The sequence below is a fragment of the Sinocyclocheilus anshuiensis genome, unplaced genomic scaffold (genome assembly GCF_001515605.1).
Source record: "Sinocyclocheilus anshuiensis isolate Anshui unplaced genomic scaffold, SAMN03320099.WGS_v1.1 scaffold1291, whole genome shotgun sequence".
NCBI classification, from domain to species: domain Eukaryota; kingdom Metazoa; phylum Chordata; class Actinopteri; order Cypriniformes; family Cyprinidae; genus Sinocyclocheilus; species Sinocyclocheilus anshuiensis.
Genome location: NW_015540928.1, coordinates 505370 through 531285, shown reverse-complemented (window position 1 = coordinate 531285; position 25916 = coordinate 505370). Strand labels below are relative to the sequence as shown.

At 38.1% G+C, this 25916-nt stretch overlaps 2 protein-coding genes and 1 long non-coding RNA gene across 3 annotated transcripts in view; 2 read left to right on the top strand and 1 right to left on the bottom strand.

Moving 5' to 3' along the window:
* The first annotated feature begins 857 nt into the window (after positions 1 to 857).
* Positions 858 to 12933, top strand: LOC107689412 (xin actin-binding repeat-containing protein 1-like). The gene is given in 7 exon segments (XM_016487384.1): positions 858 to 1025; positions 4175 to 4320; positions 4573 to 4626; positions 5770 to 10323; positions 10325 to 10401; positions 10403 to 11498; positions 11500 to 12933. Coding segments are annotated over 4 exon segments (6933 nt in total). The 5' UTR covers positions 858 to 1025; positions 4175 to 4320; positions 4573 to 4626; the 3' UTR covers positions 12706 to 12933.
* Positions 12934 to 19447: 6514 nt separating this feature from the next.
* On the bottom strand, positions 19448 to 21487 carry LOC107689429 (solute carrier family 22 member 13-like). The gene is made up of 8 exons (XM_016487402.1): positions 21384 to 21487; positions 20949 to 21119; positions 20703 to 20823; positions 20523 to 20612; positions 20199 to 20409; positions 20015 to 20123; positions 19724 to 19924; positions 19448 to 19507 (listed from the first exon to the last, which is right to left on the bottom strand). The coding sequence occupies exons 4-8, from the start codon at positions 20523 to 20525 to the stop codon at positions 19459 to 19461; spliced, it is 573 nt and encodes a 190-aa protein (XP_016342888.1). The 5' UTR covers positions 20526 to 20612; positions 20703 to 20823; positions 20949 to 21119; positions 21384 to 21487; the 3' UTR covers positions 19448 to 19458.
* Positions 21488 to 22444: 957 nt separating this feature from the next.
* The window catches only part of LOC107689411 (uncharacterized), a 10790-nt gene continuing 7318 nt past the window's right edge, over positions 22445 to 25916 (top strand). Inside the window, exons 1-2 of the long non-coding RNA XR_001634333.1 lie at positions 22445 to 22518; positions 23896 to 23900. This is a non-coding gene — a long non-coding RNA (uncharacterized LOC107689411). The remainder of the gene's footprint in view (positions 22519 to 23895; positions 23901 to 25916) is intronic.

Below are 25916 nucleotides of genomic sequence, written 5' to 3'. Positions count from 1 at the left end.
TATAGATGTTTAATTGTTTAAGAATTACATTTTAAAAAAATCATATATTTTAATTATAATTAATATACTGTATATTTATTTTAAAGAAAATAGCATAAGCAACAGGCATTTTGCAGCAATAGAAAAAACTTTATTAAAAAGCATATTTAGATACTGTCAGATGTACAACATGTTAATGTAATGTTAATGTGATGAACTGTGTGAACTGACTTAATACAGTCACTGTAATCACCTTTTAAAAATGGAGTTTAAGTGGGTTAAGTGTCCAAACAATTTTCAGGACCACTTTATACAAAATACACTTCAAGTTCTGTGTATAGTCTTATCCACAATATTTCCCACAACACACAGAGACTATATTAAAGCTTATGTAACTTCAACAGAACAGTGTCATTATAGCCTCAGAATACCACAGGCTCTGTTTCAACAATTCGTAAGTATTAATACTCACAAGTACATTTATGGCTTTAATCAGTGCCTTAATTATTTTGAGATGCATTAGCAAGCTCTGTCAACCCCATCAGACATCACTGGGCATGACGTTCCTATTAGCAGTGTTCAGTTTTAGGATTTTAATTTGTAAACAGTTAAAAATAGAGATGTTAAATGAGACTCTTTCTGAACAATCAGCCAAAAAGCCACTGAAATTAATTTACATTTCAGTACCTTTCAAACATCTGATGGCATTAGGAAGCAAATCTAGACTAATGTGGGAATTGTGGGAATTATGCTCAAGGGGGTTCCCTGTACCCCAGTCATTTCCAGAAGCTCTGATTGACTCAGGCTTGTGGAATACCGCCCATGCTGCTTCCAAAATAGCAGTCTGGCCTCATCCCTGCTCCGCAGTGAGCAGTGATAAAAATCAGCTGTCACCCATTAGGGAGGGACAGAGTGAGACAGGACTACCGCTACAGACAGCAGCAGAGTCAGACGAACACTCACAGAGACACGCAAGTCATCACCTGCGGAAATATACAAGACCGAGGCTTTAAAGGCAGTAAGACCTGGAACCAGCAATTCACTCTGTGAGTACAGTAATCAGTGTGGACAGGAAGGCTGTGAATAGTAGAAATAAGAATATTACAATATAAACAATGTATTATATATTGAATAAATGAAATATGACATAAATTCAAATATTGTCATTTAAATTCTGATTTGGGAATATGATGGTCATGTTGTCGATGATTCAGCCTGCAAATTTAGAATGATCCATTGATGTTGAGCTACATGTCTTCTGATGTAATGATTATTACCTAAAATGTATAATAATTAACCACAAGTAAAGAAAATGAGGGCAGTTACATATTTAACCTGAGCTGTAAAAACAAGGATGTTAAAGTAACAAATGTCCTGAAAGTGAAGCTTGTGACACTATAACAAATTCCTTGTATGTGCAAACATACTTGGCAATAAAGCTCTTTCTGATTCTGATTCTGATTCTGAAATATATACACACATTAGCGTTCAAAAGTTTCAGGTTGGTACAAACTTTTCATATTTTTGAAAGAAGTCTCTTATGCTTACCAAGGCTCCATTTATTTGACCAAAAATACAGTAAAAATAGTAATATTGTTAAATATTATTACCATTTAAAATAAAATTTAATGCATTCTAATTCTTGATCTGCTCAAGAAACATCAGTGTTGAAAACAGTTTGTGGAAACCATGAAACATTTTTCAAGATTCGTTGAACAGAAGGTCCATATAAGAACAGCATTTATTTCACCTTTACGTTTGTTCAATATAATGCATTCTTGCTGAATAAAAGTATTAATTTCTTTTTTTTTTTTTTTATCTTACTGACCCCAAACTTTTGAACGGAAGCGTAAATACCACCTGAAATCGTCTTGTTGAATATGCAGTGGCTAATCATGACAGACAGAAGTGTCAGCTAAACATGCCTTTGTGGATACTGCCCTATTATAAGCCGTGGTTTTAACAAGACCTTTGAGTGCTGACAGGAAACTAAGGAAGGCAGCTGAAGAGAATAAATACCAAGTGCATATCGCAATAATTTGGACAGCTGTCAGCAGCACAAAAGCACTCACATTCTAGGTGGCTAATAGCTGTGCCCTCCATTCCTGCTCCTGAATAGCTGTGAATGGGAGCTGGTCTCTGTGAAACTTTCATTCATCTGACGTGATCATCTTTGAAATATCTATAAGATATCTAATAAATTGTATCACAGATGTAAATAAATGTTTAAACCATTTGACCCACTTCTAAATTAACTAATTGGACATTGGGGGAAAAAAGGAAGCAGGAAGAGATGGACAATTTAACTCAAAAGAAGCCTTTGATCTTGTCCAAAACTATACTTTATAATTCCCTGATTACACCCTTTATGTCAGATTAGGCTTAATGGAAATGCAAGCTGCCCCTTTTATCACATGACTGTGTCACAAATATCAAGTGAAACGTAAACTTATACACAGTATTTTCATTTAAATCCTTAGGTAAATGTTTTGCTGCCGCTGCTTCTTAAAATGTAACATTTGTTGTTTTAATAATTTGGCAAAATGCATTTTTTTAACAAATCAGAGAGCACAATTTTCAGGCTTGTTAAACAGTAACGTCTAGCAAGACCCCAGTATTGTATGGCCCTGTTATTCTGTGTGCTCATCCAGCTATGCAAACGTTTTAAGCTCAGACTCGTGAGTGGCGCCAGCGATGGGCCCTCTCCTTTTGTCCCATGAGAGCTTACAGTGTGAAAAACAGAGGTATGCTTGAATATAGTCATTAGTTACAGCTGACAGACCTACGCTGCCTCTAGTGCTCCTGGCTTCATAAGGAAAGCTTTTGTTTTGATCAAGCTTACAACAGCTTTACAATAATTTGGTGTGATCTTTTGCTGCTCCAAACCATAATTACATCACCCATCATCAATAATTATAAGTGGTCTACTGTAATTCTGCATTCAGAAACTTCAATAAGATTTTTTCTCAGGTCACATCAAGCACACTAATACAGAAGATACAAAAAAAGTGTGGTTGATTGTCTGATAAGAACTAATTAACAAACTTCTGGTGTCAGCTAAATAACTGATTTCTATCATTATAATATCTATTTTACCATTCTGAATCCATAACATCTGATAATTTACTCTCTTGATATATAGTATTGTTTTTAGATGCCGATCCCCCAAACAAATCTGTAAAAATGCTTCAGTGATGCTAACAAAAAATTCACAATTCCCATAGTAAAAACGCTAAGATCAGAAGTATGAATCAGGAATGCTTTGTCACAGAGTGTTTTGTCCTCTGAGAATGTGAAAGCTTAAAAAGGGTCAGGATTCAGCTGACACCACTTGTTTCTTTTTGACGATTTACAATGGAATGTATAGGCCACTGTAATTGCTTAGTTAGAGGTCATGCTAAGAAATACAATCCAATTGTTATAGCACATCTGAGGTAAACAGACAACTGATTGTAGCAAATGTAATTTTTAAAAATAATCTATGCCAAATATTTTGTAATTACATGTTCATATAGTATGTGTGGAGCAAAATAGTTTCCATATGTCCTTGAAGTATAATAATAGCCCACAGATAAAAGCATACTAACACCAGTGCCAGTCTATATATACACACTATCAGAGCCACTAAATGGCCAAGGAACTGGGTCAGGTGACACTTGTCTTATTTCTATTATTATCCAACATAAAAGTGGTTTAAGAGCCTTGGGTTTGATTTTAATTTATTAAACACAAAATTATTACAAAATCTGTTTAGATAGCATGCCACAGATACTATTTCTGCTTCAGGTCGTTTCTGTCACATTTACATTGCATACAGACTTCACAAACAGCTGTATGTGTGCGGTTTTATTTTTTATTTATTTATTTTATTTTTTTGTAATCTTTAATAGATAATGCAAGTTAATGAATAATTAAATTGTGATCAAATAAAGAAGATAATTTTTCCAAAAATTCCATTCAGGTGATACCAAAACAAACGTCATCTACTATCAAATGCCATAAATTCTTATTCCAAAAACAAAAGTCAAATAAAACAATGAAAAATGGGTCATAATCGATAAACTAACAATTAATGATATATATTTAATTATTTAGATGGCTCCAACATGTTGCATATGCAATACATGAGTCACTTTTAGTTTATAAATCAATTCTGATTGTAGTTTTGTAACAATATTTTTTCCCTGTGAATTAGAGAAGAAACATTTCAAGAAAGACAGAGAATCTGCCTCCTATCAAGAGCACAAACCTAAGTACACATTCTCTCCTATCCCGAGCGTGAAAGACAGATCTGCCCTTTACCTCTCAAAGACAGGCTCCTCAGGATATATCGAACAGCAAGTGAGTGCTCACTGCATCGGTCATATCACTCACAACACACAGGCATCTATGAGGTCAAGTGCTCAGACTGAATCACACGCAATGCTGTGAAGTCTGGTACATGCTCATTTTACAGTACAAGTCTCTTGTTGGCTAGTATTTTCCTTAGTTACCAAATGAGTGATGTGTTGTTAAAACAACTTTATGCAAATTAAGTCTTGGGTGTTTTCTATGAAAAATGAGCAGGAATAATTAATCATGCTTCTTTCTCAGGGTAGTGTGTTCCAGGAGCACTTGATCTCAAGTGGGAAGAAAAAACAAAGCAAGGTATGAACAACAGTTCTGGTTGACTTTCTAAGTCAGGATCATTATGTGAGCCTGCTGTGTGACTAATGACTAATGCTAAGAGGTGCTGTGTGACTAATTTAGAAACAAATATAATGCAAATTACAAAGACTCTACACAGCAAAATCCCCAGAGTTAAATCAACTCTGCTCAGAGTACATATTGTCCCAATCTACAGAGTGTTAAAGTAACACTGAAGCAGAGTTACCACTGTTGAAGATTGTGTGATACGTTTTCATGTCTAAAAGCTTGAGCAGTAGTTGTTCATCTTCAACATTGTTAACAGCGGGTTTTCTTTACTAATGCTCACTCATCAAATAATTAATTGCTTAATTATCCTATTAACTTTAACTCGGCTTCAGTGTTACTTTAACACTCTGTAGATTGGGACAATATGTACTCTGAGCAGAGCTGATTTAACTCTGGGGATATTGTGACTGTCTTAGTATATCAAAAAAAAAAGCAACAAGAACTCATTTAGCAATGCTTTATTACAATATTTCCACACAAGCACGATATGGTACTATTATAATTAAATTAAAATCACAGCCATCATAACAGTGATGTTGTAAAAATGTAGCTTTGTTAATGGAAATATTTGTGATACAATGAAAGTAAAATGGACTTCTTAATAGGTAAAAAGCCACACGTATCTAAAAGGCACAACATGAAACAATTTTTAGACAGTTTGTTGTGTTTTTGCAAAATATGAATATTTAGATCAACATAAAAATCCCAATAAATTTTATGGTATTCCTGCATTTATTGCAGTTTAGTCGCAATGAATCAAATTCTAGAAATATTCTTGTTCCTATTCTTTTTTTTTCTCTCAAAAATGTTTGGAAATTAAACTGTGTTTGTTGTGGAGCATGAATTTTCTACTAACAAGGCTGAAAACCATCATGAATGAAGTCAAACCTCACATGAATATGTGTGCAGTAAACTAAATCAGCTATTCCCAGCTAAACTCAGCAAAAGGTAAAGTATGGCTTTTAAGCTTAATAATACTAACATTTTTATATTAACTGTGTTTTAATTAAGTTTACCATTATGCTATGTGTTTACCATAATTCATTGCATTGTGGAGAGTAACTTGAACCTTCATACTTCTTCTTTGCATCCAAGATGGCAGAAGTAGCCAAACAGATAAAAGTGACAGATGCATCCAGTGGAGATGATTATTTTCCTCCTCCTCCTCCACCTCCTCTACCAAGACCTCAGGTTCTGGAATCACTTCAAAAGTCTCAAAGCCAGAACTTCCTGCCCGTACCACCTCCAAAAGAAACCTTCTCAGAGTTCTACCAACAACGGCAAAAAAGTGAACTGAAGCGTCTTTTTAAACACATTCATCCTGAACTGAAGATGAATCTTGATGATGTTGTAGATGATGAACTGATAGGTGCAATTAATCCCCAAGCAGTAGACACAGCATATCAGGGAGAAGTCCAGTCCATGCGCTGGATATTTGAGAACTGGACTCTTGACAACATTGGAGACCCACAAGAAACCAAAAAGCTTCTCAATGAGGAAAATCTTCAAGGTGTGGATGTGAGAGGCAAATCCTCTTTGTTTGAGCATTCAGTGTTTGATAGTCAACACACAACAGCGGGAGAGAGGCCAGGTGTAGTCAAAGGAGATGTTCGCACGGCCACGTGGTTGTTTGAGACACAGCCTCTAGACTCAATCAGTCAATCAAAGATGGAGAATGAGGAAATCGTGGAGGTCGTACTGAAGGAACCCCTTCAGAAGGGAGATGTGAGAGGTACACGTCTCCTGTTTGAATCCAAACCACTGGACGCTTTAGGCTGCTGCTGCTCAGCTGAAGACCAACATTTCCTAACACTCAAATCAGAACTCCAGCAGAACAAAGGAGACGTGAAGAAAACAGTCAAACTCTTTCAAGCAGATCCCAGTTGTGTGATTAGGGATAGCAGTGGCAAAATCCATGAAATCAAATCAATCTGTAGAGAAGAAATCCAGAGCAGTGACTTTAAAACAGCACGTTGGCTTTTTGAAACTCAACCCTTGAACGACATTAATAAAGGAGCTGGTGTGCAGATTATTCGCGGGATCTCACTTGAGGAAGCCCAAAAAGGTGGTGTTGAGAAGAAAAAATGGATGTTTGAGACCCAACCGCTTGATGCAATTCATGAAGGTGCTGTGGAAGAACAAAAGTTCAAAGGAACAGTGGAGGACATCTCTGGGGAAGCAGATGTTCATAACAAACTAAAGCTATTTGAAAACCAACCTCTGTCATCTCTTAAAGGAGAGTCTGTGGGTGAAATTTCAAAGGAGGAGGCAATTATTGGAGGAAATGTAGGATCCACACTATGGCTTTTTGAAACTCAGCCCATGGACACTCTGAAAGACAGCTATGAGGTGGGACAGCTCAAGATAGTTGTGGTGTCAAGTGATGAAAAAGGCGAAGTTAAAGACAAAAGGCTGCAGTTTGAGAAATTCAGTGTTGGTAAAACAACAAGTGATAGTGGAAACCAAGTTCAAGATGTTGAGAAAGGAGATGTGAAGACTTTCAAGAACCTTTTTGAAACTTTACCTCTTAGTAACATCTCTGAGAAAGCACAAAGTCATATCGATGATATTAGAGCTGGGGATGTCAAAGGCAACCGTTCACTCTCTGAAACCACACCGTTGTATGCAATTAAAGACTGTGCTGGAAATTTCCACAAGGTTACAACTGTCAATAGAGAAGAATGCATCAAAGGGAACATACAGAATTACAAATGGATGTTTGAGACGAGACCCTTAGACCAATTTGAAGAAGATAGTGGAAAAGTAGAGCTCATCAAGGGCATTACAAGGCAAGAGGACATGGCAAGTGACGTGAGGACAGCTAAATGGATGTTTGAAACACAACCTTTGGATTGCATCAATACAAAGAGTCAGAAAGAAGCCCGTTCAACAGTAACACAGGAAGAATTTCAAAAGGGTAACGTGAAGACGTGCAAATGGCTGTTTGAGACACAACCAATGGACATTTTGTATGAGAAATCAGAAAGGAACCAGGATGTAGAACCAGTGCCAAAAGCTGATGTGAAGTCACACACTTGGTTTTTTGAAACACAGCCACTGGATAACATTAAAGACAAGGAGGACTTCAGTTTGAAATTGAGCAGTACTGTGCAGGAAGACATAAAAAGTGATATGAATGTGAAGATGGTGAAACACCTGTTTGAAACAGAAACTTTGGACAGAATAACAAAGCAAACAGATTCTGGACAAAATGTAAGATATGTCAGTCAGGTGGATATGCAGTCTGGAGATGTCTCACGTGTCAAGGAAATCTTTGAATCCAAGTCACTTCATGAAATAGGAAGTGAATGTGTCAAAGACTCTAAGGAGCAGAAAAATGAAATTCAGTCTGGATCAGTCCACAAATTCACTTGGCTGTTCGAGAATCAGCCTATCAGCGACATTAATGAGAAGGAGGACAGAATAACTCGCAGTGTCAGTGATGTTGAGGGTGGTGATGTTGGAAGCAAGAAGTTTATTTTCGAAACTTTCTCTCTGGACAAAATTCAAGATAAAGACAAACTACTTGAGCACCAGTCAATGAGTGTTGAGAAGCCCACAATCAGTAGTGGTAATGTGAAGTCCAGCACTATGCTTTTTGAATCCCAGCCGTTATATGCAATAAGAGACCAGGATGGACAGTTTCATGAAGTTACCACTGTAAAGAAAGAGGAAGTGATGAGAGGAGATGTCAGGGGTGCAAGGTGGATGTTTGAAACCAAGCCACTGGACACTATTCAAGCAGACAAAGAAATCTACGTCATCCGTGCAGTTACACAAGAGGATGTGTGCCAGGGAGATGTGAAATCAGCATGTTGGAAGTTTGAGACTCAGCCCTTTGACTCCTTCACACCTCATGAAGGGCCATCGGTGAGGGTTGTTGAAGATATAGGCAATGGGAAAAGTTTGCAACAAAGCAAGCAACTCTTTGAGACTGAGCAAGCGGGCCAAAAGAAGTTTGTGCGAATGGTGAGTGTTACAGACGTTCAACAAGGTGATGTACGTACCTCAACCTGGCTGTTTGAGAATCAACCTATTGATACTCTAAAAGGTGAGCCAGATGAGAAGAACACCTTGACAACTGTACATCGAGAGGATAACACAAAGGGAGATGTAAAACGCTGCACTTGGTTATTCGAATCACAGCCATTAGATAAAATAAAGAATGATGAATCTACCAAAGAGCTTGCCTCATCACAGGAAGAAATCCCCAAGGCAGATGTCAAAAGCACAACCTGGTTATTCGAGACCACACCGCTGGACAAAATCACTGTAGAGAGTGTGACAGACATACTCTACCGCCTTTGTCATTATTCATTCATTCATTCAAGTGGAATCATCATCCAGGCAAATGATTATAAGTATGTAAACATGGCAAAATATCAGACTGTGAAAAGCGAGGGGCCTAAAGTTCAAAAGGAGGAAGTTGTTGAAGGAAACATCAGGAACATAATGCTGCAGTTACTGTTCAAACCGAACCTGAAACCTAAAGTTGTTCTACTTAAAGAGGATGAACAAGGCAAAATGCACAGCACAGTGCTTGAAATCCCATTTCAACAGCCTGGATACACAGACAACCCTGAGGCAGAGTGTAAGACCCAAGAAGCAGTTAAAATTATTGAGAATTTGCTCGTCCAACAAAAAACTATAAAGACAGGCTTGGTGATGCAAGAATCTGAAGGTGGGCAGCCAGAGATGACAGTGTATTCCCTCCAATGTCAAATCAGCATGACTGAGTCGCACGAAATTGCACGAGGAGATGTCAAATCCACCATTGGCAACCTCCTTGCCACTGTCCATAATCAACAGACCAAACCGTCTTGCAGACTGGAACAAAACGAAAGGGGGAATGTTGATTTGTATCGAAGCTGTATTGAAAAGGGTGACCTTAAGAGTCTACAGCAAGAACTTTCTGAGGAGGAACTGTCAGCCTCTTGTAGAGATAAAATTGAAATTATTCAAGGTGATGTAAAGGAAGCAAAGCGACACCTAAATCAACAAAGGGAGCAAGTTGAAAGAACAGTCTTGGATGTTGTACCAGGAGACGTGAAGAATGTCAAAAAGGTTTTCTCAGAGGTCTGCACAGACCTGGGCATTGGAAACTGCGTGCCAAAGGAGGAGATTGTCAAAGGTGATATTTTGTCGGTCAAGCAGCAACTTGATGAGGCAGTCAAACAGCCAGTCATGGTCCAGAAGGAGGAAATTATTTCTGGGGACATTAAAGCGACCCTTGAATCCTTGGAGCGGGCAAAACAACAAATCAAACATGTGGAGTGTGAGGTCATCAAACCAGGCACTATTTACGATCTGAATGTCGAAGCAGAAGAAATGTGCTCAGAAGAAAATGAAAGGACATTAATTAAGGAGGAAATAATTTCAGGGGATGTTAAGGCTGCCAAAAGATCCCTGGAGAGGGCAAAGAACCAAAGCATGAGAGTAGAACGAGAACCTGTCACTCCTGGAAAGCTATATAATCTAAATGAATCATCTCAGTGCCAAAGCAACACAACAGTGGAGCAGTCTACGACATCCTCCTTAAGTAACCAGCGGATTACTACAACATTTCGAAAGGTTAGTGACATAGAAAAGGTCCAGGGATCCAACGAAAGAGTTTGTTGTCAGAATGAAGTGGGAGAGAGAGAAAATATAATACGTTAGTACAGAAAATGACTCAAGAGCGACAGATAACAGTCCTCAGGTTTTAGAGTTAGAGTCGGATATTGTTAAATGATGTGAAGGCTGCTGTTCAGTCATTACGAAGTGCTGCAACAGAGCAGAGAAGTGTAGTCAGAGAGGAAATTGTTAGAGGAAATTTGAAAGAGACACTCCAGTTTCTTGAGAAGTCTAGCATTAATATTTCTAAAGGAGATTTCAAGGCAGCAATGTTATTTAGACAATCTAGACAGTCTAACACTCAAAGCAGAATGACAAATGACTCAGGAACTGTAGAATGCAAGCAGAGTTTTGTTAATTTGCCTTCATCTGACACTCAATTGTCTTCTTCGGTTTCAGTGACCGGAAGTGAGCATCTGACCATCTCGGCACTGAATTCAGAATCTGTTAGCTCCAGCATGGACTATTCAAAGCCCTCTAACACTTTTGCAGGAAAAGGCGAACATCCACCACCCATCCCACCAAAAACTGGTAATCAGGTTAAAGATCAGAAGCCAGTTATTCCACCAAAGCCATTGCACATCACCACCAGCTCCAAACATATTGCAGAAAACCCACATGTTTGTCCAAGCTCACCTGGGCATAATAATAAGCAACAGACTCCAGAAATCCCACCCAAAGTTGCTGCCAGCAAAACTTTTTTGCAAAAAAAGGAAACAGTAGAAACATGCAACATTCATGAACCAGTTCAAAGGACAAACTTCAGCGATCCTGTGGATTTTCAAAAGATGCAGTACACTGAGCAATGGGTTCAAAATTCCCACATGCAACATACTCCATCAGTCAGTAAAACAGACCCTCTTGATGATGGTTCCTTTGCTTGTAATAGAATAGGAATGGAGAAAAATGTGATTCAGAGGATAAATGCTGCAGAAGAGATCAGGATGTGTGTGCAGAGTTATTCAAAGGACAATGACGAATTAAACAAGGGGTTTAAGGTTGCACTTCAGAATTTTGGGGAAAAGAAAACAACTACAGACACAACCTCAATTTTCCCAAAGAAAATTAAAGTTGTGCAAAAAGAAACCATCCAGGAACAAGTTAAAACTTCCAAAGAGAACACAAATAAACCTGAGTTACACTCCGCCAGCAGAGACACCCCTTCAACACCTGAAATACGTGAAGTTCCTTCAAAGTACAATCAAACTATTGAAGAACAAAGTTGTTTTGAGAGAAAAGAAAGCAAGGAGAGAGACCGAAGATGAGCGCCGCCAGAGACTCTCCGTCCACAAAGACGAGATCATGAGGGGCAACGTAAAAGCAGCCATGGAGATCTTCGAAAACCTTATGAGATGTGAAGAGCTGAAGATCATTTTGTCAAAATTTCAAGAAATAGAGGGGGAAACTTGTGAGGTGGATGTTAAATCTCTAAAGACTTTGTTTGAGAATGTGCCTGTTTGGATTAGCAAACCAATAAAAAATATGAAACACAGACATTGTCCAAGAGCTGGCACAGGGACAGAGGGCTTAAGAGATGATGTAGAGATATCCTCTGTTGAGTCTGCATTTGAGGACCTAGAGAAAGCAAGCATGGACATCATCAATTTGAAAGAACAGACATTAGCTAAACTCTCGGAAATAGAGGAGGCGATAAAAAAAGCTCTGTACTCGGTCTCAAATTTAAAGTCTGAGGCAGACATTGCAGGGTTGTCAGGTCTGTTTAGTGAATCCTTAAATGCTGACAATGTCTCGCCAAATAATAAAAACATTAGGAAAATTAGCATTGTGTCCAGCAAAGCAAAACCTGTGCAATCTAAACAGGTACAGGGCACTGATAACAGGTGTCTGCCCAAAGAGGTACCACATGTACATCAAGGTCAAGTGGGCAAACCATGCTCAAACGCCCCCTGCTCGCCTTCATTTATTTCCATTCATTCTGCTGCAAGAAAACCTGTGGAGTCACCCACATCCCTACAGCCTCACTCAGACAAACCAAAAGCAAATGACCAACCTAATGCAGGTAGCACCTTCAAACCATCCTCCCCTGAGAAAAGCTCAGCCAGCCATGTTTGTAGTCCTCCAAGTCCTAGAAGGAAAGTCAGCATTCTTGAAGTACAGCGAGTTCCTGAGGTTGCAAGTGGAATCATTGGCACTAAAACTGTCAGTGAGAAATATGAAGAGATAGACTGCTTTGGGAATACTTACCTCTCTTCCAAAAGATCTACATTTGTTACCAGGCAGTCCGAGAGTGGATTATCTGCCTCATATGATGTAATTACAAATCCAGGGAGATATGAAGAAATGGCTTCACCTGTTTTGCAAAGGTCTGGCCAGACCTTCTCCTCAAATTCTCTATCTAAAAACAAAGACAGAAAAGTGTTTGTTACTTTCGGCCATCCCAAAACAGAAAAACATTAACCTGGCTGCCCATTTCGTTTTGTAGCATTTTTGGTTGATTTTTAGTTCCATATTTCTAATTAAAATACATATATGTGTGTTGTATTGGTCCTCATTTTATATGTGTGTACAATAAACAGTTTTATTGTGATGCTTTAAGAGCAAAGGTTTTTGTACTGTCGCAATTAAGTGTTAATAAATGTGTTCATCTTAAATATTTGTTTCAAATGCTGTATATTAAAATGATCTATACTTACAAAGCAGTATTTGTTATAATTATTTTATTACCAGGAAGACAAAACTTTAAATTATTATTATATTGTTTCTCTAAAACAGCATGCTATAACAATTTTAAATTTTTTTCCATAGGAGGATCTTCATGTTGTGTATATCATACATAAACTCATATTCCATGTATGTCTATATTGTTGTCATAGTTCCTGTCACCTGCTAAAGAGATGTGCTCTGCGTGCCTGATGCCTGTTTACCCAATGGAGAAAATGGTGGCAGATAAACTAATCCTACATAGTAACTGTTTCTGCTGCAAACACTGTAATAAAAAGCTGAGGTGAGAGAGAGATCCCAATTGTCCATTGTGAAATTCTGAAATCAATTTCCTAGACATTAGAAGGCAAATCAGTTAAAAGTTTTTAGTGTAATCCTGGTGCAAACCTGTGATTCATAATGACAATACATGTGGAAATGTGCTAGTCAAAAGAGTTCATCCAATCACAAATCAAATATGATAACACTTGAGTCCCTGGGAATTTAATTTCACAGTATATACTTTAACTTTGAATCTTCACTGGTGTACTATTATTCATTACAGCATTCACAATTACTCTGCTCTTTATGGAGAGTTCTACTGCCCATCACATTACCATCAGTTATTTAAGAAAAAGGGCAACTATGATGAGGGTTTTGGCCACAGACAACACAAAGACCGCTGGCTTGCTAAAACAGAGGATCCTGAACCTACTAACAAGCTAAGCTCAGCGTGTAAAACAGAGCCTACATGTGTTGATGCAATTGTAGATGACCCCAGAGGACCATCATCTCGACGGCAAAGACACAGTGATGATCAATTCAAAAGTCCTGACACCAGGAACCAGCTTAGAATTAGCTGGCCACCGGAAAACAAGAGGACCAGACATAGCCCTGTATCACAAAATACTTCCTCAGCCTCAAGAAGTACAACAGACTGGTCAAATCACAACCACTCTTCTGCGAGAAGCTCCAGAAATGCTCTTGAACAGAAAAGGTTTAATTCTGGGCTGGATGAAATGGACAAATCAGTTGAGCTGTCAGCTCGGATTTATGAGAAGACAAACACATACGCCTCTCCCTTAACAATAAAAGGTGGGTTTAAAACACTACATTCAGGGGATGTTTATACACCTCATCCAAGAGGTTCAAAAACATTACAGAAGACTGCAGATAGATCTGGAACACAAAGCAAAGTTTCAAAAGATGGGGAAGTGACAAGCAAAGACTTCAATTCTGTGACCTCGAGACCAGATTCTGTGAGAGAACACAGTTTGGCTGAAGATGGGAAAGTTGATAGCCCAACGAAAATAAAAATGTCTGTCCAGTTTAATTCAAATTTAAATATAGACAAGGAAGATAACACAGATATCACCAGTGAAGGAGCTTTTGTTGAACATGCAGTTGTCAATGGTAATGTAAAGACAGCAAAGAGAGAAATTACAACTTTTGAATCAGGAATAGAAATAGAGTATTCACCTGTGGAATGTTTAATTGACACAATGCACAATTCATATGGCCATGATTCTGTTGAACATCCCAAAGCTTTAGACGGACAAATGCAGGATACTTTTCTTCCAAATATGCTTCACCTGTTTCAAAACGGTCTGGCCAGACCTTCTCCTCAAATTCTTTGTCTAAAAGCAAAGACAGAAAAGTGTTTGTTACTTTCAGTCATCCCAACACAGAAAAACATTAACCTGTCTGCCCATTTTGTTTTGTAGCATTTTTTGGTGATTGTTAGTTCAATATTTCTATTTAAAATACTTATATATTAGTTTTATTGGTACTCATTTTATACGTGTGTACAATAAAGAGTTTTATTGTAATGCTTTAAGAGCAAGGTTTTTTTGTACTGTTGCAATTAAGTGTTAATAAATGTGTTACTCTTAAATACTTGTTTCAAATGCTGTATATTAAAATTATCTCAAATAAAATACTTACAAAGCAGTATTTGTTATCAATTTTTAATTATTATTATTTCTATAAAACACCATGCTATAACAATTTTGACTTTTTTTTCCATAGGAGGTTCTTCATGCTGTGAACATCATGCATAAACTCATATTCCATGTATGTCTATATTGTTGTCATAGTTCCTGTCACCTGCTAAAGATATGTGCTCTGCGTGCCTGATGCCTGTTTACCCAATGGAGAAAATGGTGGCAGATAAACTAATCCTACATAGTAACTGTTTCTGCTGCAAACACTGTAATAAAAAGCTAAGGTGAGAGAGGGATATCCCAACTGTCCATTTTGAAATTCCAAAATCATTTTCCTACACATTAGAAGGCAAATCAGTTATAAAATAGTTTTTAGTGTAATCCTGGAACATTTGATCAAATCTGTGATTCATAATGACAATACATGTGAAAATGTGCTAAGTCAAAATATCAAATCAAATACGATCTATAAAAATAAATTCATATTGCATATTTAATTGATTTCATCTAATCACAATTCAAATACAACAACACTTGATTCCCTGGGAAAATTTATATTTTACAGCATATGCTTTAACTTTGAATCTTCACTGGTGTACTATTATTCATTACAGCATTCACAATTACTCTGCTCTTTATGGAGAGTTCTACTGCCCATCACATTACCATCAGTTATTTAAGAAAAAGGGCAACTATGATGAGGGTTTTGGCCACAGACAACACAAAGACCGCTGGCTTGCTAAAACAGAGGATCCTGAACCTACTAACAAGCTAAGCTCAGCGTGTAAAACAGAGCCTACATGTGTTGATGCAATTGTAGATGACCCCAGAGGACCATCATCTCGACGGCAAAGACACAGTGATGATCAATTCAAAAGTCCTGACACCAGGAACCAGCTTAGAATTAGCTGGCCACCGGAAAACAAGAGGACCAGACATAGCCCTGTATCACAAAATACTTCCTCAGCCTCAAGAAGTACAACAGACTGGTCAAATCACAACCACTCTTCTGCGAGAAGCTCCAGAAATGCTCTTGAACAGAAAAGGTTTAATTCTGGGCTGGATGAAATGGACAAATCAGTTGAGCTGTCAGCTCGGATTTATGAGAAGACAAACACATACGCCTCTCCCTTAACAATAAAAGGTGGGTTTAAAACACTACATTCAGGGGATGTTTATACACCTCATCCAAGAGGTTCAAAAACATTACAGAAGACTGCAGATAGATCTGGAACACAAAGCAAAGTTTCAAAAGATGGGGAAGTGACAAGCAAAGACTTCAATTCTGTGACCTCGAGACCAGATTCTGTGAGAGAACACAGTTTGGCTGAAGATGGGAAAGTTGATAGCCCAACGAAAATAAAAATGTCTGTCCAGTTTAATTCAAATTTAAATATAGACAAGGAAGATAACACAGATATCACCAGTGAAGGAGCTTTTGTTGAACATGCAGTTGTCAATGGTAATGTAAAGACAGCAAAGAGAGAAATTACAACTTTTGAATCAGGAATAGAAATAGAGTATTCACCTGTGGAATGTTTAATTGACACAATGCACAATTCATATGGCCATGATTCTGTTGAGCATCCCAAAGCTTTAGACGGACAAATGCAGGATACTTTTCTTCCAAATATAGGAATACAGGAAAATGTCTTGTCTTTGCAAAGCAATTTGGATGAAAAGGAAAATGTCTTGTCTTTGCTTAGCAATTTGGATGAAAAAACAAAGGCAAATACGAGTGAGATGGAAACACTCCTGAATCTTCATGAACTGCAGGTAAATGAAATCACAGCATGTGGTAAAGAAACATTCAAACCAGGAAGTGAATCATGTGATTTGGAGCTGGTTGCAGAGATGAAGAAAGAGGTGGTTATTGAGAGTAATGCCAAGGTTGTAACCGCCAAAAAACAAGATATTATTACGGTTGAATCTAAAGACCCTGACATGTTGGATATGCCTCCAAAATCTGATAATAAAAGCAACACAAAGGTTGCTAACAAAAAGGCCATGGATAAAGGGAATAAAGGGTCTTGGTCTAAAGGTAAAAGCCCTCTTTCCAAACTCTTCACATCTGGTCCAAGTAGGAAAGAGAACAAAAGTGAGACAAAAACGGAAAGCAAAAGATCTGATATAAAACCTAGAAATTTACTGGGCAGACTCTTTTCATCCTCTGAAACAGGGTCAGAAATAAAGAAAACACCAGATATCAAAATAGAAACTACATGTGAGAAGGAGCGAGAGACAACTGGAGGGACAGAATATGACACTGCATTGATTCAAGAAAATGTTTCTGTATCTCTTCCTCTGACTGAGCCCACCTTTCAAAATACACCTCATGAGCCCAGAAAACCAACAGAAAACCAACTAAGTGATGCTGCAGAAGAACTTAATCCAACAGAGGGCCTTGAAAATCCCATTTTATTGCTTAATGGAAACTCTGCTGATGACACGGTGCCATTAACAGATCTCGAGTCAATTGAACAACACAAGCCTGCTTCTGGTGGTCTTTGGGAGATTGATAGAAATGAGGCTCTTATTCCTTCACAAGAACACATTCATGTAGATCTCACCTCTCCAGACTCTTCAAAACCATCAGGTCTTGAAGAGAGCCTCAACTCCTCTTTGCCTCAGAATGAAGATACAACTGGTTTTCTTGATTCATCTCATGCATTTACATCTCAAGTTACAAACTCTAACACAGATGTTGTGGCTTTTTCAGGTTCAAATATACTTGATTATACACACAGTGGCAAATTGACAGACATTATGGATTTGGAAACACCATCAGTGGAAACTCCATCAGTAGATATAGTGAGCTCCTTTATTCAAGAAGACCCATTTGGAGCTCAGGAAGAAAGTGAAGATACAACATTAAGCCCTTCTACAAATCTCAGTCAAACCACTCTCGATATTCTTGGTTCGTCAGAGTCAAATATTGAGGTAAACTCAGATGGTTTTGGAAACACCCTGACTGAAGTCAATAAAAATGAAGCCGGTGTTTCCTCAGAAATGACTGACGATCCCTTTGGTATGAACAATGTACAAGTCCAAACAATGGATATCTTTGGAGGAGACAAAATGCTCACTGTCTCTGCTCTAACGTACAATAATAATTTCTTTGATATTATGACAAACTGCGAGAGTCAAAGTCAAAACCCTTTTGAGGGAATCACAGATGGTCAACTGACACCAAATGAAGTTTTTGACTTGATAAGTTCTGAAGGTGACCCATCAATACTGTCAGGTACTTCATATGTGTTTGAACAGAAAAGCCCTGACCTTGAACAGGCAAATCTAATTCAAAGTGAGGTTAATAATATTTTTGATAGTAAAGGCAATCAATCAACCTCTAATGTGCCTGATCAAAACCTTTCTGGCAAAGAGCTAATTGAGTCATCTCAAGTGGAAGCTTTAGATTTCTTCAGCTCTGAGAATGTTCCATCTACAGCTGCATTCGGTCACCTGAGTGCTGATCCTTTCCCAAATGACATCTTTGCAAGTGTTATTGACAGCACAAGCACAAATACATTCAGTGTGGAAACAACGCAAAGAACAGCAAACCCATTTGATGATTTCACTGGGTTAGAGAGTCAAGGTGAGGCTGCAGAGACAAAAGCGAGCAACTTCTTTCCAGATGACATATTCTCATCCATTCCTGGCTTATCTCCAGAGCCAGCACAGGACACTTCCAACCTACTTGATCCAACAGACACTGATACAAATGCTGTGCTGCCCCAAAAGCCTGAAAATGACTGGATGTCTGACTTTTTGGGGTAGTGTTGTTGCCATTGTTCAAAGATTCAAAACTTACATTTAAATAAGCAGTTATATTGTTTTGCCTTTGCTGGACAATTCACAAATTTTATTGCAGACATTTGATTGACTAATTATTCAATGTATATTCAAGTTAAAGTATCCATATGTGGTGTTACTTCTTTAGATCTTCATAATTAATGAATGTATGTTAAGTTAGCATAATATCTAATGTAGTGTTACTTCAAAAGTTTTTAGATTTAAAAAAAATGTTGAAGAGTTTGACAAATACTGCATTGTGATTCTAGAAATGTTCTTCATTTAAATCAGCCTTTCATTATTTTTTATTTTTTTTACTTTTACTATATTAATCAAAAATATGTCTAATAGTTCTGTGACAGGAAAATAAATTGATTTATCTAGTTTACTTCATCCGTATAGTCTTCATTTAATACACAAAAGTGTATGCATGAAAAGTAAATAACTTTCATGTTAATGTTGTTCATCAAAAATAAATAAATAAATAATAAGTAGAAAATAAATAAATAATCATAAAAATAATAAAACATTAATTCAAATGAGGTTTATTGCTTGTTATTTTACAAGACACTAAATCTACAAATCTTTTCATAATACTGAATAGCAAATAAACTGCAGAAATTATAATAAAAACCGAATTGTTATTTCTACATATCACTACACTGTAAACTCTTAAACAGAATAATAACATATCAATAGCCAACATCTTCCAAGATTTTAAGAACTTATAACTTGGTTGCTTTGATGTCTTCACAATCACCAGCTGCAGGATTTATCATTTTTGGTCGCTTTTTGGGAAATGGAGGGATAGTGTGTTATTTTCCCTTGACAAAAAAATAACAAAATGTTTCTACACATATTTTAAAACAATATGTAAGACAAGACTTAATGTGTAGCTTGGGTATTAAAGAAATTAAAGAATAAATAAATGAACTGATTTTAAGACATGTAAGAACTGCAAAAATCACTTTAATCAGCAGAATTTCACTAAATATGACTATTTTTACCAGTTGCATAAAAACTTTGCAAAGTACATGTACCTCTTGCCCTCTGCCTCCTCTGTTGAACCAGGCAGCTCAGTGTGTCTGGTCTCAGGCAGCAGGAAGGCCATTATCCCACTCGCCAGGCTGCCAAACACCAGAGTGGGAATAGGGAAATGATAGATCTCCAGCAGGTTCACCACAGGAGACAACATACTTGCAGCACGTGCTGCAGTGGAGCCCAGAGCCGTGGCCGTCTGACTGAAAATCAACAAGCAGATTATTACATAACTGCATTAAAAACAACAGTCTCATTCATACCAGTAGAAAATGACACAGGCTCATGCTTACCGAATGGAGGTGGGGAACAGTTCTTGAATATAAACATTGCAAACACTGCCTGCCCCGTTCATGAGAAACCTTCCACATGTGGCAAGAGCAGCGATGGCGATGTAATTACCTTAAGAAGGACATCACATGGTTAAGTGCTGATTCTTTGTACATTATAGAGTGTTAAATATGGAAAAGGTTTTACTTTGTGGAACTATAAGAGTCAGGAGACAGAGAGACCCTCCTAGTATGAGGGCACCCATCAGAGACACCTTCCTTCCAGCCGTTTCCAAAGACCACATGCAGAGGAAGTGGACCGGAATCTCAGAGAGGCCGAATATGTGTTGATTGAGAAAAACATCAAGGCCGAACTTCCCCACATTCAGAGAGAGGCTGTAGTACGCTTTAACGCACACCTGAGTATAAACAACACAGAGGGCCAATCGAGTTTAGATGTGGCCTTTGAAAGTTCAGAAAAAAACTCATTCCAAGCAAAATAAATAAATAAATTCTCTGAGAATTGACTCACCATGCGAAGGTAATAGTTAAAAAATATTTCCTGAGCACACGGGAAGCAAAAAGGATTTGTATACCTTTCAACAGGCTTTTCATTTAGGACCTAACAAAAGATGTTATCCATATTGTGTTATTTAAGAAAAATGGACCTGTCATTTGGCTCGTGGTGTTAATTAGTGAAATATATCTCCACCTTCTCCACTAATGAATCTGGAACTGTACGTTTGTTGATCACCGCTGCCTTCTGAATGAGTTCTTTCGCATCTGTAGTTCTTCCGCCGACAAGAAGCCATCTGGCAGACTCTGGAATAAACCTATATTGGTGTGCATATCAAATGATCCCATTCACTTACAAATTAATCCTTCAAACCAAATACAAAATTACAGAACTGCATTGAAATGGTTCTTTGAAGTGGGTTTTAAACATGAACACACATACCATATGTAGACAACCACAAATGCAAGTGTGATGCAGCCATTATAAACTGGTCCAGTCTCCAGTCCCTGACATAATAAACAACGGCAAGAAACATGACCTGCCCCAAAGCGGCCAGGACTTGACTCAGACAGGCTGCATAGGATGTCTGAGCGACTCCAATCCACTCGGTGGCTACAGCCAGGATGAAAACATTGTGATAAATGGAATTATGATGAAAATACAGCTATTCTGTGTGTTAGTCACATATGTAGCCCATATAGTCTTACCCAAGACCTATCAACTGATTTGTTGATGACACAAAATGAAAGTCTAAAAAGGTTCTATGTAAGTTAATGAGCTATCTGATATTTTACATTGAATATTCAGTCTACTGATACTAGCCAGTCTACAAGCCAGGGTGATGTAAAGGTTGAAAACATCAATATTGTCTCATACCAAGGATTATGCTGTTGATACAAAATCCTCCAAGAGCAACACCAACAATGAACTGTGATGAGAGGTACACGTAAAAGTTTGGAGAGAGACCAGTCACCAGTGAATATTATCATGAGCACCATAGGTATCTGTGTAGCTCGCTTACGACCAAAACTTGAGAGAGAGAGAGAGAGAGAGAGAGAGAGAGAGAGAAAGAAAAGAAAAAATATATATTTTACTGGAAAGGACTGTTGATCACATCATGCACGAATTTAAATCTTTTCTGTATGCTGAATATATGATGTGGATTTATTTTTCATGTCATAGACGGTGTCTGGAGAGTCTCCGATTCCGATCCGGAACCCCTCCGCCGGCAGTTCCCGAGTCAAGAAATCCGGCCGTTCCCGAGTCCAGTCAGCCGGCAGTTAATGTGGGAAGCCGAAAGGACGCTAATGTGGCAAGCCGAAAGGACGCTAATGCTCCTGTTTCCCCGTTGAGCCCAGGGAGGGCTCCTGATCCCCAGTTCCACCCAGGAAGGGCTCCAGATTCCCCGTTAGGCCCATGGAGGGCTCCTGATCCCCAGTTCCACCCAGGGAGGGCTCCAGATTCCCCGTTAGGCCCAGGGAGGGCTCCAGGCCCCGAATACAGCCCCGTAGATTTCCCCAAGGATTTTTTTTTGGGGGGGGCGGGTAGTATGGCTCCAGCCGTAGAGGCCGAGGCGGGGGCTGGGGCCGCAGCCCCGGAGTCCCCAGATCCGCCATGGCCTCCCGAGTCCCCCAGATCCGCCATGGCCTCCCGATTCCCCTGCTCCTCCTTGGCCTTGGCCTCCCGATTCCCCTGCTCCTCCTTGGCCTTAGCTTCCATGAGAAGCCACTTGTGCTTTGCTGTATAAGACATTAAAGTGTGTTCTGTCACTGCATATTAGTGCTGTTAGTGCTCAGTTAATGTGTGTTCACACAATTCTTCAGCCAAGTTTAAAGTTACAGAGGCTTGCCTCCGTTTTAATGCATGCCCAGTTTTTAATGAATATCCAGGCATTCACAAGGGATATAGCATGTATTGTTGAATACTGTGTGTTCATATTTCTTCTACAAAATAGTTACAATTGTTAGTAAGCTGTTTCAAAGCTTATTTATACTTGTCTTGTGGCTGAAAAGTTTAATGCATTGTCGTGTTACCATTTCTTTGGTGAACAATAAAAAAAAACATTTGTACATTGAAATCTGTTTTTCTTTTTTTCCAATTTATTTGAAACAATGTTTAATACAATAAATCTCAAAATCTATGTCTAATTACATTGACATTACATAAATATAACATTTATCATTACTTAAAAACATTTATTAATGAGCGTGACATATATATATATATATATTTTTGTAGTTATTATATAATTTTATTTAACTATTTTTAAAAATATTTTATATTTATCATATTTTAACTATTTAAAAACATTTGTATAGTGTAACGATATGTCATATATATTTTCATAATTGTATTACAAATTTTAATATAACTCGGAAAACTATTCATAATACTTTATTTAACATAAAACATAAAAGAACTGCAAAAAATGTAAACGTGTTTTGTAATGCCTTTAATACAGGGAGAAAAAAAGTCAATGCCAGGGAGGATAATACTTTCTGTAACTTTGAGGGTGCAAACTACATATACATGACTTGCAAATATTGTAGAAACTTAATTTTCTGTACAGCTGCTTTGCAACAATTTGTATCGTGAAAAGCGCTATACAAATAAACTTGAATTGAATTGCAAGTTTAATGTGTGTGTGGGTGTGGGGTGGGTGTGGGGAAGAGAAATCTAGGTAACACTTTGTTTTACAGTGCCCTTGTTAAACATTACATGTACTTACTAGAGTAAATTATGCATAACTACAAGCAACTAACCTTAAACCAAATCTTATTCTAACATTAATATTACTCAGTACTTATTTGTGTAATTACACTGTGACAAGGACACCTTAAAATTATCTATTCTGTATTTAATCTAAAGTACATAGTATCAGTATTGATATTGTATTGCAGTATTGAAGTTTTTCAATACTTACGATTCTGAAAAAGGCCCAAAAAGTACAGCTCCAGCAAGTACTCCAGCAAAGAATATTGTCAGTGCTCCCTGAAATAAATTTGAATTGTCACATATACAGGTGCATCTCAATAAATTAGATTAATACACGAGTTTCACAATTTGAGTTGAATTACTGAAATAAATGAACTTTTCCACGACATTCTAATTTATCGAGATGCACCTGTAAGATCAAACTGCAAAATATCACAAAAATATCAGGCATTCATGAAGTCTTTCTCGATGTAAACTGCTATTGTTGTCAAAATCAGCTCAAAGTGAGGTCATTACATTGTGGTGTGATCATAAGTCATAGCATAAATGTTTTCAAATATACTGGTAACTAAACCCATTACCTTTTCAACGTTTATTTGAAACACATCAGTGGTAGTACTTATTGGTGACAATGGTTGCCTCATAATAGTATCATTATGTACCCATCCATCAGTGCATGTGGTGATTTCGTTTAGGCCGTATTCCCGGATAGCAGACAAATCCCAATTCACAGGCATGTACATCTGACGGAGACTAAAAGAGCCATCTGGGAGCCTGAGTCAGGTTAAGCTGCTCTTCCTTCGTCAGATTGGGACCCACCTGAAGGATCCACTCAGTGTTGCAATGGTGGTTTGTGTCTACATGGTTGAAGACAAGGCTGGATAACTGAAAAGGCAGAATGAGATTTGGAAAGCACAAAGCAAACAAGAGAAGCTTTTGGAAAAGGCCAAAGTTCCCTATAGTTTCTAAAATCTCCCCAAAATCAGCCATGGTGGTCCACAAGAGGAACAACCCAAGAAAGCTTGAGAAGTTATACTAGAAAACAAAGCAAATTAATGTTTAACTGCATAATCAAGTGAATATGTCACAGAAAGCCATATATACAGAGAACAATGGTCATGTTATTGCAGACAAAGCATTATGGGTCAACATTCAAATGTTCTGACAGATAGATATATATATAAGTATATGTGTGTGTGTGTGTGTGTGTGTGTGTGTGTGTCTTTCTATCTGTGTATCAGTGTACATTGAAAACAATACAATTTGGTGCCAAAACAATTTTATAAATATATATATATATATATATACAGTGAGGAAAAAAATTATTTGATCCCCTGCTGATTTTGTACGTGTGCCCACTGACAAAGAAATGATCAGTCTATAATTTTAATGGTAGGTTTATTTGAACAGCGAGAGACAGAATAACAACCAAAAAATCCAGATAAACGCATTTCAAAAAAGTTTAAATTGATTTGCATTTTAATGAGTGAAATAAGTATTTGACCCCTTCGCTTTATTTGGGTATTTGACCCCGACTTAGTACTTGGTGGCAAAACCCTTGTTGGCAATCACAGAGGTCAGACGTTTCTTGTAGTTGGCCACCAGGTTTGCACACATCTCAGAAGGGATTTTGTCCCACTCCTCTTTGCAGATCCTCTCCAAGTCATTAAGGTTTCGAGGCTGATGTTTGGCAACTCGAACCTTCAGCTCCCTCCACAGATTTTCTATGGGATTAAGGTCTGGAGACTGGCTAGGCCACTCCAGGACCTTCATGTGCTTGTGTTCTTGGGGTCATAGGCAGCATTCCTCTTCCTCCAAACACAGCGAGTTAATGCCAAAGAGCTCGATTTCGGTCTCATCTGACCACAACACTTTCACCCAGTTCTCCACTGAATCATTCAGATGTTCATTGGCAAACTTCAGACGGGCCTGTAGATGTGCTTTCTTGAACAGGGGGACCTTGCGGGCACTGCAGGATTTCAGTCCTTCACGGCGTAGTGTGTTACCAATAGTTTTCTTGTTGACTATGGTCCCAGCTGCCTTGAGATCATTGACAAGATCCTCCCGTATAGTTCTGGGCTGATTCCTCACCGTTCTCATGATCATTGAAACCCACGAGGTGAGATCTTGCATGGAGCCCCAGACCGAGGGAGATTGACAGTTATTTTGTGTTTCTTCCATTTGCGAATAATCGCACCAACTGTTTTCACCTTCTCACCAAGCTGCCTGGTGATGGTCTTGTAGCCCATTCCAGCCTTGTGTAGGTCTACAATCTTTTCCCTGACATCCTTGGACAGCTCTTTGGTCTTGGCCATGGTGAAGAGTTTGGAATCTGATTGATTGATTGCTTCTGTGGACAGGTGTCTGTTATGCATGTAACAAACTGAGATTAGGAGCACTACCTTTAAGAGAGTGATCCTAATCTCAGCTCCTTACCTGTATGAAAGACACCTGGGAGCCAGAAATCTTGCTGATTGATAGGGGATCAAATACTTATTTCACTCATTAAAAAATGCAAATCAGTTTATAACTTTTTTTAAATCCATTTTTCTGGATTTTTTTGTTGTTGTTATTCTGTCTCTCACTGTTCAAATAAGCCTACCATTAAAATTATAGACTGATAATTTCTTTGTCAACAACGTACAAAATCAGCAGGGGATCAAATCATTTTTTCCCTCAATGTGTATATATATA

Bases quoted from the DNA above. Each gene is read 5' to 3' on its own strand.
- LOC107689429 (XM_016487402.1), bottom strand. The intron at 19,925-20,014 runs GTAAGCATGAGC...GTTGATTTTCAG, and splicing joins CTGTTCCCCACCTCCATTCG to TCAGACGGCCACGGCTCTGG. The intron at 19,508-19,723 runs GTACATGTACTT...TTTTTTGTCAAG, and splicing joins GAGGAGGCAGAGGGCAAGAG to GGAAAATAACACACTATCCC.